Genomic DNA, 11,232 nt, shown 5'->3' on the forward strand with positions numbered 1-11,232 from the left:
TAGAGTGGATGGCAATAATTTACTTGATCATTGGAGGCTCTTGGCATAGACAAAATATAAAATATAAGCAGGTATAAAGATGGTTCATGGTTTGAGGCCTGAAAACTTGCCCTTAGAGTGGATGGCAATAACTTACTTGATCATGTACTGCTTGGTGCTCGGCCTCTTTGAGCTGCATCGTCTCTTCTACCGCTCCGTTCGACTTCAGGCTCACTTTCCCCTTCAAACAACAGCAAATTGATTAGAATATTTAAAACGAACTGAAATTTTAATAAATAAAATCTAACCAAACTTGTTTAAAGACATCCCCCTTTTTCTAATTCTTTTGTATTTATTAGTTTATACTATTTGCCATAAGGCTCTAATCAATACATAGTACATTTTAAGGCCCAAATGCCTGTTGCATGGTTCATTGAGGTCATTTGAATTTGTTCTTCTTTTTGTTATATCGGTAGCTTGCTATATATTGGACCCATGAGCCAGACCTTATCCGTGTCGAGGGGAAGCATACCCATGCTCTTCTTTTTGTTATATCGATGACCTTATTTCACAATGCTGCTAATTATATTTCCACTAACTTTAGGAAAAATGCAATTCAAAATACAAATTTAATATTTAAAGGTATTGGATATCCTAAAATAAATGTAGCTGTAAACAAGAATAGCCATATGGCTCTAAACAGACATATAACTACAAATAGGCATATAGTTCCAAATAGGTATATGGCTCTAAATAGGCATACAGTATCAAAGAGGTATATGGATCTACACAGGTATATGGTTCCATGTAGGTATATAATTTCAAATAGAATTAAATTTAAAAGCTACCATTATTCGGCCACCCTAATGCTGTCTTCCTGAATTACAGAATGAATGCAATTGGAAACTTTAGCTTTTCATTAAAATCAGCATTATAAATTAGATATATGGGGCTCCAAACAGATACCATGGCTCTAAATTGGCATATGGTTTTAATAGACATATAGCTCCAATTAAGTATATGGTACTAAACATGTATATGGCTCATTTTCATCTTTGCCAACTGCACTCGGTCAAGTAGTGATGTGAACTTAAAGCTTCACCCAATGGCATCTTACTCTTCCAACTGGATGATGCAGCAATCTCGAAGCACCTCAAGTTTATCTGGAAACAAGAGAATCACTGTTCTGATGACCACAAGCACCCACGCCATATATATCCCGATGAAATATATGGAAGGAAATATATCCGGTGCCCAGCATACTTCGATGCGGCCCTATTAGTATTCGCCTTCTGCACCTTGGGCCTCCCTGTAACATTATTCATTTGCCGAAGAGCTTGGCCTTTTTATGGTGGGCGGCAGTAGTTCGTACTCCTCGGGCTAGATAGTCAAGCGTCACTTCCCAAGTGACAGATTGCCAACAGGTAAATAGGTCTATAGCTCCAAATAGGAGTATGGCTCTAAACAGGTACATGACTCTAAATAGGTATATAGCTCTCAATAGGTATATGGTTCTAAACAGGTATATGGCTCTACATAGGTATTGTATGAAGTACGCCTTCAATTGAAGGCCAGTCGCACATTCACTTTTGATTAGCTGGCTGGATGTAGTGAACTGTATACAATGAAAATAAAACATGGTGAACTGAAAAGAAAATCTATTGAATAGCTTACAGGTGGGATAGGAGGTGGCCGAAACAAAACATTTATTGTTAGATTGTGATTTATTCATTTTGAATGATTGGTCTGAATCATCTGAATGATGAAAAACTGTAGATGTGCCTGTTGATGATGAAGTGGACGTTAATGATAAGGCTATATGTGGACTTACTCCATGATAAGGTTTTCACTCTGAATGCCTAGACTTCTCCCTCCCCTGCTGCTGGGAGCCACTCCATAATGTCTATACCATCATGAGTGAAATTTATAATAATAAGTGAACAAAGGAAAGATTGCTTCTGGGCAAATAAAATGGCTCTCTCATACCCAGGTTGCTTCTTCTCTCAGCTCTATAGCTCCAAATAGGTATATTGCTCTAAATAGATATATGGTTCCAAATAGTTATATAGGTATATATATTCCAAATAGTTCCAGATAGGTATGTGGCATTAAAAAAGTATATTGCTCTAAATAGGTATAATGCTTTAACAGCCATATGCTTGTAAGCGGGCATATAGTTCTAAATAGGTATATGTCCTTAAAAATGTATATGACTCTTAATAGATATAAAGTTCCAAATAGGTATATGTCCTTAAAAATGTATATGGCTCTTAATAGGTATAAAGTTCCAAATAGGTATATGGCCTTAAATAAGTATAAGGCTCCAAATAGGTATATGGCTCTTGTTTGGTCCTTGGGGCCGGATTGTTTGGTCCCATCCAGGCCGTTTCAAATTACATCGTTTAGATCGTTAACCTTTATTTTCATCCGTTGTTTTGATTTGTTGATCAAAAATTCCAAAATTTAAGTGATGATCGGGAATCTAAGTTTGTCGAATTGGAGGAACAGCAGAATGATTTGGCCGAGGAGATAATCTCGACCACCTCTTTGGACCGTAGTTTAATTACCGATCCGTGGCGAGGCCCTTATTTACGGCGCGTCTCTCGCGCATCCAGGCCAAATACGAACGCTTTGAAATCGCATTTTGGGAGACGCATCCTCGTGCGCAGAAATTAAATGCCCCAAAGGAGAAATTAAAAACCTTAAAAGAGGAGGTTAGAAATAACTATTATGAGGCCTTATCATTGAGAAATACCAGTACCGGAGGGGAACCGGTATGTTAGATTTCGACAAATCAGTGACGTACCGGACGGCGATGGAAGGTACATCACAACAACGGTTACCCACTATCAACATTCCATCATTTTCTGGGGATATCGCAGGATGGAGAGACTTTAAAGAAACTTTTCAGTCACTTATGCATAACAGGCATGACTTGGACGACGTTCAAAAGTTTCATTACCTGAAATCAGTATTAATGGGGTCCGCAATGCAAAATATATCGGCCATATCAATATCCCCAGTAGGTTACAAGCAAGCGTGGGAGTCGCTTACTAAAAAATACAATAGTGAAAAGATCCAAGCCACCTTCTACCTAACAAAACTTTTGAATTTTAAATCCTTAATGAAGGGTGATCTCTCCAATTTAGAAGCGTTCTCAGCTGTGGTAGTAAAGAGCTCCTAGCGCTTCTCAAGCTTGGTTTGAACGATCTTCCGGACTTTATATTAAGCACCTTGTGGCTCAGGTTTTTAGATGTAAAAACTAGAGAGGGTTTCAAGAGGGAATGCGGCTCAAAACCTAAACTTCCGACTTGGGAGGAGTTCGCGGATTTTATTCAACGGCAGGTGGTCAAATTAAAGTCGGAGGCCCTTCTTACGAGTACTGCTTCAGATATACAATATAAACATTACAATATAAAACTTGGTATAGTAAACGCTCTAGTCAGGTCTTGATGGCAATGAACTCGATTATATGTCCTGTGTTTAAGAACTCCCACCGCATTTACGATTGCCCAAGTTTTAATACGCTCACCCAACAACAATGTAGCGACAGGATTAGAAGGTGAAATCGTTGTGTTAATTGTTTGGCGTCGGGTCACTTCTCGAACCAGTGCAGGTCTAAGGCGTCTCGCTAACATCGGGGTAAACGACATCATTCACTTCTACATTTTTTTTCCTAGGGAATCACAAAAATCCGAGTCTCCTCACCCAAACGTTATTCCATCTCGTGCTCGTTTAGGGCCGATAACCACACAAGTCCCTGTTAGCAACTCGAACACCGCACCTGCTTCTGCTAACCTTTCGGCAGCCACCTCTAACGTATCGGATTCAAATCGCTCTCAGAATGCTATTCCATCTATGTCGGCTATGTCAGATGAATGTTTTACTCGGCACCGCATTGGCAACAATTTATGATCATCGGGGTCGTTTGCACCTTTGGCGAATCCTCATCAATAGTGGTTCCCAGTGTTCCTTTGTAACGCTGGAATGCGCTCTCAAGTTAAACTTGCCACTCACACGGAATAGACATCGATTGGGCTTCAATAGATTATTCCTAACGTATCATACGAAGCACCATGCGTCATAACTCGCCGACAAGTTTCTAAGCCCGAACTTTACATCATGGCTATCATGATCGATCAGATCTGCGAAGATATACCCACGAGCCATATTGAAAAGAGAAGAATTGTGAAATTTCGCGCCCTAGACCTGGTTGATCCATACTTTCAACAGTCGAGATCTGTCGATTTCCTTTTAGTAGCCCACATGTTTACCGACATCCTGCGCGTTAGAATTTAAAATCAGGGCAGGGATCACCTGGATCCCTCGAAACCATTATTGGTTGGATTCTAATGGGACCAATTAACGCTAACTCACCCGACGAAGGTCCATATCCTAGAACGATCCTTCATAGTACAATTAGTCCGTGCCCTCAATGCGACGACCTCTCTCGAGTACTCCGTGGGAAACGGAGCAAGTTGCGAGCGTTACTAAATCGGACCCTCTCGATGCTCAATAACGAAGATCATTTTTTACCCACTCAGGCGATGAAGCCGGTCGCTTCACAGTAAAACACCCGTTTAACGGTACTCCTCCCCTATTAAGTGATTTCAAATACCGAGCCCTCAACCGCTTCAAAAACTTGGAGAGGAAATTTGAAATATACTGTACTCTTCATCTTGAATAGTTTAAGGTCATTCAGGAATATTGCCATTAACGCTACATATCACGCGCCATCTCCTCTTCCTCAGCAGTAGCGAGTAATGGGTTTTTAAATGACCATTTGCTCACGGGTCTGAAATTACAGCGTGACATAAAGGATGTCATGTTCACCTTACGGAAGCCACACAACGCCATATCGGTAAATATCTGTCAGATGCATTTGCGAATAAGATTAAACCCGAGGATTGTGCATTTTTTTCTACAGATACCGAAATACCGATGCCTTGACAGAGTATAAGTTTGATAGGCTATTGTTTGGGTTGGCATGTTCCCTTTTTTTGGAAATTTGGGTCATTAAGCAACTCGTATTAGATAATGGTGAAAATTACCCGGAGGCCTCACGTGCATCACTGGAGCACATATACATTGATGACCTATTGACAGAAATGGACACGGTTCCAGAAGCCACTGCATTGAAGCGGTATTTAGTAGAGCTGCTAGGTAAGGGAGGCTTTGAATTAAAAAAATGGAGCAGTTTGATGTCGCATCACCGAAAAGTCTCGAAATCCCGGTTTCCCTTTCGAATATAGAAGACACCTTAGTTAAATTGTTAGGAATCCAATGGGAATCCAAGCACGACTTCCTGTTCTATAAGGTGCGGCCTGGAGATTACACGCCTACCAAGAGAGGTATTATGTCACCCATCGCTAGGATATATGTTCCGTTTGGATATTTAGCGCCTGAGATTTTTAAGGCACAGATAATTTTGCAAAAATTATGGGAAATGAATCTCGATAGGGATAATTCACTGCCCCGTGCTATCAAGGAAAAATGGGAAACGTTTTACGATAATTTGACGCATCTAGGCAACATCCATATTCCTTGTTGCATCTTTATGGAGCATCCATTGAGTGTTACGATCGTGGTTTTTGCAGATGCGTCCGAGTTGGGATTCGCTGTCGTTTATGTCCGTTTGGAGTTATCAGACGGATCTTGTCCATCCTATCTCGTATATGCGAAAACTTGGCTGGCACCCTTGAAGTATCTATCGGTCCCACGGCTTAAACTGTGTGGAGACGTGTTATTGGTAGATGCTATGAGTTCTCTCAAAGACACAATTTCGCAATGGAATGTGACATCCACCGTATTATGTTCCGATTCCTGAACGGTTTTATCATGGCTTCGTCTACTACATTCTAGCCTGAAGACATTTGTTGCCAATCGGGTCGCAAAGATTTTAGAATTATCCGGATTGTCTTCCTGGTATCACGTGAATCACGTCGTCGGAAAATAACGCAGCGGATGTGGCCTCACGTGGTATGTGTCCGTCTGAACTACCTATTTACAACGACTGATGGAAAAGACCAAATTGTATCTGTATTCCGAAACACAAATGGCCAATACAAAATGGATCTATCTCTTCTAATCCTTCGAAATTACCCGAAATTAATGATGCTAACACGATTACTATCGTACTAATACCGTTAGTCCAGGAGAAAGCGAACTGGACAAAATATTGGAAAGATTTTTATCATATGATCATATGATACCCTTATCAGGGTATTCACGTATGCGCCCCGGTTTAAGCATAATAATCTCCTTCCGCTAGTACTTGGCCACAGAAGGTTCTAAAATCAAGGACAAGTCTACTACCAGCCACTTTGGTGCAGCCTAGGTTTGAAGATCAAGTCGACTTTGAGAAGCACCACTCCATGACACAAGAAGGTAGAAGGTCAAAATTATCTGTATATAGTCAGCGTCAACGTGATTGTTTACTTGAATGTGATTGTCTACTTCATCTGGGCTTCCGGGCATGTTGGTATTACAGAAAATGAGATGGCCGACAGAGCTGCTAGAGAAGCGCTAGTCCTCCCAGGTAGAACCGCAGCAATCTTAACTGCAAAGGAACTTGCTCGACCTTTAAAGGAATGTATTAATAAAAGATGGCAGGCAATGTGGGATGAAAGTCCATCGAGTAAGTTGAAATCTAAAGAAAGATGTGAAGTCCTGGATTACATCAAGCCGAAGTAGAGCCGCGAAGAAGTAGTGATCACCCGACTCAGAATAGGACATACCAGATTGATACACATCCACCTCATAAGGTGAGAGGCCCTCCAAAATGTTCGAAATGTCATAGCGATCGGACCGTCAAACATATTTTTGATGAATGTAACCACTAAAAATCAACTCTGAACCAGTTAGGGATACCAACAAATGTTTCAATGGCGTTGAGAAACGACGAATTCGTAATAGAAAGAGTCATTAAATTCATCCAGCAGAATAACTTAATAATCAGCCATTAATTATTATAATTATTTATTCATCTTGCCTTATTTTTAAAATTAGAATAGTTACAATCTTCTTTCATCATCACTATCGTAACGATTATGTTTTATTTTATTATTATTCAATCATGTTTTATTTTCCAATTATACAGTCCACTAAAATCCAACCAGCCAACCAAAAGTGAATGTGTGCCTGGCGTTCAGTTGAAGACATACAACAAGTATATTGTTAAGGCTTCTATACATGCTAAGTATATAAGGCTTCAAATAGGTGTATGGATTTAAATAGGTAAAAGACTCTAAATAGGTATGAAGCTTTTAATAGGTATATGGCTTTAAATAGTGAAACATTTACTCTATCAAAATTTAAAGTAGGAATTCTTTTGAATAAAACAAAAGATTTAAATTCAAAGTGATTATAAGAATGACTTACTTTAGTTTTCTTGAAAGCGATTTTTGACAAGCCTTCAATGACGAACATTGACCAAAGGCTGAACCAGGCGAAGAGGGACGTGTGCAAGTAGTCATCTGATTGAGTTATCTCCTTCAGCGCGAACGCCTGCAAAGATTTATTAACATTTTATTAGTAAAATTTACCAGCTAAATGAGATTGTTTTTCGGATAACAATAAAACTCATCTGTAAATTGCAGGTACTACGAATACATTAAAAAATTGAGTGGTAATGAACACGGATGATAAGTGCTACCTTGGAGAGACTTTATTATGATATTTAAATAAAAATAGTTGCCGTGCGAGGAAGCAATCACCAAGAGAACTTATTCATTTCGAAATCGATATAAAAATAAAGATATATCGCCTGATCAGGAGTCCACCTGGCATAATGATTCATAAGTGTTTTGTTCGCATCTAAACGTTCTCACTCATCCGCAAGCTGCAGTTTCCGGATCCTTCATATTAACACCTTCCCTTTAATATAGAGCACTTTCCATTCCTTAAAGTTTACAATATTCCTATATAACAGTTTGTATTAGCTACAAAATAAACATTTACCAAGAACAGTGGGCTGTAGCGTTATATGTAACACTTAAACTTGATCACTCGCAGTTGCACTCTCTTTGCACTCCTAAAATTTCCTTTGGAGTAACCATTCCCATACATGCTTGCCCTCGTGGCTTTCATTAACTTCATGAGCTACTAATTCCACCTTATTAAGGATTAATAAGTAATTAAGGATTTCCAACCCAATATATATTTATTGTACTCGAAATATATAGATGTTATTCGCTAAAATATTCAGAAAACTATTACGTATTCCCTCTAGTGTGTCCAGGAAGAAATGACCATGTTTATTTTTATCCGGGGGGTCTCATACCATCATGTGCCGGGAGGCGCTGAGGAAGCTGTGTGGAAAAGAGAGAAAACTTCAGATGGATGTTTATAGGTTAATCACCCTGGGTGGGGCCTGTAGAGTAGAAGGAGAAGTGGATATGGATTTGAGTGGGTGGAGAATTGAAGACTATCAGACGACTGGCAGACGCAAAAACAAGGTATAGTGCGCTTGAGAGAGAGCTATTAGGAATCGTCTGGGCTGTCGAACACTTTCTTCCCTACGTCTTTGGGAGGAAATTTCGGTTACATACTGACCATAGACCCCTTCAATGGGTTGGGAAGTTGAAGGAGTCCTTGGCTAGGGTGACACGTTGGAAGGAACTTAGTCAACAGAACATTCACATTAACAGTCAATACAACATCGACATTCAATACAACCAGGAAAGGAAAATGTCATAGTCGATTGGCTTTAACTATCAATGATATTGTTGAAGAGCAGCCGCACACGTCGGTAGATGGACAGTTTGTGCGAGAATGGAAGTCGGGAGAGAATGAGACGCAGGGCACACATGAATCTGAACAAGAAACACAATCCAGGTATGAAAGTTCGACCGAGAGAAGACCGACAGAGAAGGAGGAGATCGAGGAAATCATCAATAACAACCACCAGGTCATTTGGAAGACCAGGACGTCGGATCTAATGAAGATGGACTTCGTCAAATACGGACCTCGATCACCACTATTTAGTCGACACCCGGAGTCAGAAAGACCAGATTAACTGGTGCCGAAACCCGGGAACTTTGTTTTGTTCTCTCTGTCTCTCCATTTCTTTTCTTCTTTATCTGCCTATATTCAAGTAGATGACTGGACAAGGAGTAGTCGCATCGGCACTCTTAAATCTTGAGGAGTTAGGTTTAGATAACCAAGAAACCCAATACAGGAAATGGTGACCGAGGACGTAGCCGCAGCACTTCCACCTCTACCAGCGACCACCATGCCGGAAGCGCACGCTAATGCGCTCGCGTGGATTAGAGTACGGACGGCTACTACACAGGACTTGAGGAAAGCGGTATCAGATATAGAAAATTCACTGGGGAAGCCGGGGAATTAAACCACTTCCTTAAGGGCTGTGATCTCGTCATGGGAAGAATAAAAGCAAAAAAATCAGTAGATCTTCTGGACAGTGGGAACGCCGATGAACTGAAGGCTGCAGTGGTCTGTCGGGTGAAGAGATGCATCCTTAACCAGATCCAAGCGGATGATGGGACATCATGGAGCACGAGAGGCTGAAGAAGGCATTTGGAGGGGGGTGCTGGATCCCGGAAGAGGACATCTTTCGAATGTTCCGAGAGAGGAAGAGACTGGGGCAGTCAAGTGGACAGTATGCCGCCGAACTGCTCTCACGATATAACCAAATTACGGACCAGTTCAGCGAAATGATGGAAACGGACCAGGTGTAAGGCCGTATGATGTTCCTGGCTACCATACTAAAAGTTCAGTTATCCAAGGAGGTTGGAAAGAGGGAAGGAGCACTCCAGGATCGCTCGATTCGTACAGTAGGCCCAGGAACTGATCGATGAAAGTGCCCGGGGAAGGGAACCTCACATGGAAACTGACGATCAAGACTGGATGAGGGTCCAATACAGCCGTCCCAGAAATCACCAGAACCCGTGGAGAAGAAGAGAACGGCAGGAGTTTACGAGAGAAAGACTGAGAAAACAAGAGAAAAGAATAGCCCCAGAAAGATCAAGGGGAAACGGGCGGTGGGAGGACCGTTTGTGCCATGGGTGTGGCAAAGTGAGTGTGGTTCGAGTGTGGGAGTGAGGGACACATCGCTAAACTGTGCCCCTATATATATAGAAGAGGCGATGAGCATAGATACGAGCCTATGGAGATAAACGCTCAGCAGGTGCAAAAGAGAAGCAACAGACGGAGCACAGAAGGATCTTAAAGTGAGTCTACGGAGGTCTCTGATGTATCGGAAATGGAGGGGGAAACCGAAGAACCAGGGAGCGGAGAAGGGTATAAAATCAGAAGGAGCAGCGCACAGCGAGCGACTAGAAGACGAAGAACCACGCAGAGATCTGAGAAGGGTGGTTAGGGGTGGTTCTAAGGAATCGCCGAAGGCCTATCGGCCTATATGCCTCCCCCCTGTTATCAGCAAGGTCCTGGAGCATATGATAGTGCATGCATAGCCTCAGACCAGTCCTCAGTGCTGCGAGTCACCCACGGCAATACGGCTCGACCCGTGGCAAGGGAACAACGGATGCGCTGCTGAGAGTGCGTGAGGATGTAGAAGCGAGGGCGAAGAAATATGTCTTGATGATACTGTTCGACATATCCTCCGCCTTCGATAGTGTTTGGTGGCCGCGCGTACTCCTGCGGTTGCAAGAGTTCGACACCCCCAGGAACTTATACTCCCTCGTGAGTAGTTACCTTAGTAAGAGGAGTGTGAAGATCAGGGGTAGCTATTCCGAGGTCGAGAGAAGGATCGAGAGACGCTGCCCGCAGGGTTCGGTTCTCGGGCCGGCCCTGTGGAAGTTGGTGTTCGATGAGTTGTTGGGGGAACTACAAGATAGAGGGTTCCTTGCCACTGCCTACGTCCACAAAGCCCAAAAAGGATCTCAAACGGCGAAAACCCCGTAACGGTGTGCACCGTATGATTGTATGCCGCTATTGCCTTTGGTATTGCAAAGGTTCCAGCCCTTGGTCTGCCTGGTACAATCGAAGGTGATCGCCCAGCGTACCGTGAAGCCGCTCTATGCCTCCTCTACTTTTGAGATGTCCTGGTGTGTTGAGGTGCCATATTACAACTAGGTCCTTCATTTCCTTTCGTATCAAAGAGTTGTCAAATTCTCTTCCGCCGATGAGATGCGTTCGGGAACTTCGTAGAACTGAAACCACAAGCGAAGAGCTGCCAATACTGCTTCCGAAGACCTATCTTCCACCTGGTGCGCTATTGCGGCCTTACTGAAGAGATCAATCATGGTTACCCATTTGTAGCCCTTCCATGTA

At 42.1% G+C, this 11,232-nt stretch overlaps 1 protein-coding gene across 1 annotated transcript in view; it reads right to left on the bottom strand.

Moving 5' to 3' along the window:
• The window catches only part of LOC106691026 (metal cation symporter ZIP8), a gene marked incomplete at its 5' end in the record, with an annotated part of 23,247 nt that extends 15,762 nt beyond the window's left edge, over positions 1–7,485 (bottom strand). The window contains 2 exon segments of the mRNA XM_014436668.2: positions 137–220; positions 7,360–7,485. Coding sequence (XP_014292154.1) covers positions 137–220; positions 7,360–7,485 — 210 coding nt within the window.
• Positions 7,486–11,232: the final 3,747 nt, after the last annotated feature.

The sequence above is a fragment of the Halyomorpha halys genome, unplaced genomic scaffold (assembly GCF_000696795.3).
Source record: "Halyomorpha halys isolate HHAL.00 unplaced genomic scaffold, Hhal_1.1 Scaffold2037.1, whole genome shotgun sequence".
Classification (NCBI taxonomy): domain Eukaryota; kingdom Metazoa; phylum Arthropoda; class Insecta; order Hemiptera; family Pentatomidae; genus Halyomorpha; species Halyomorpha halys.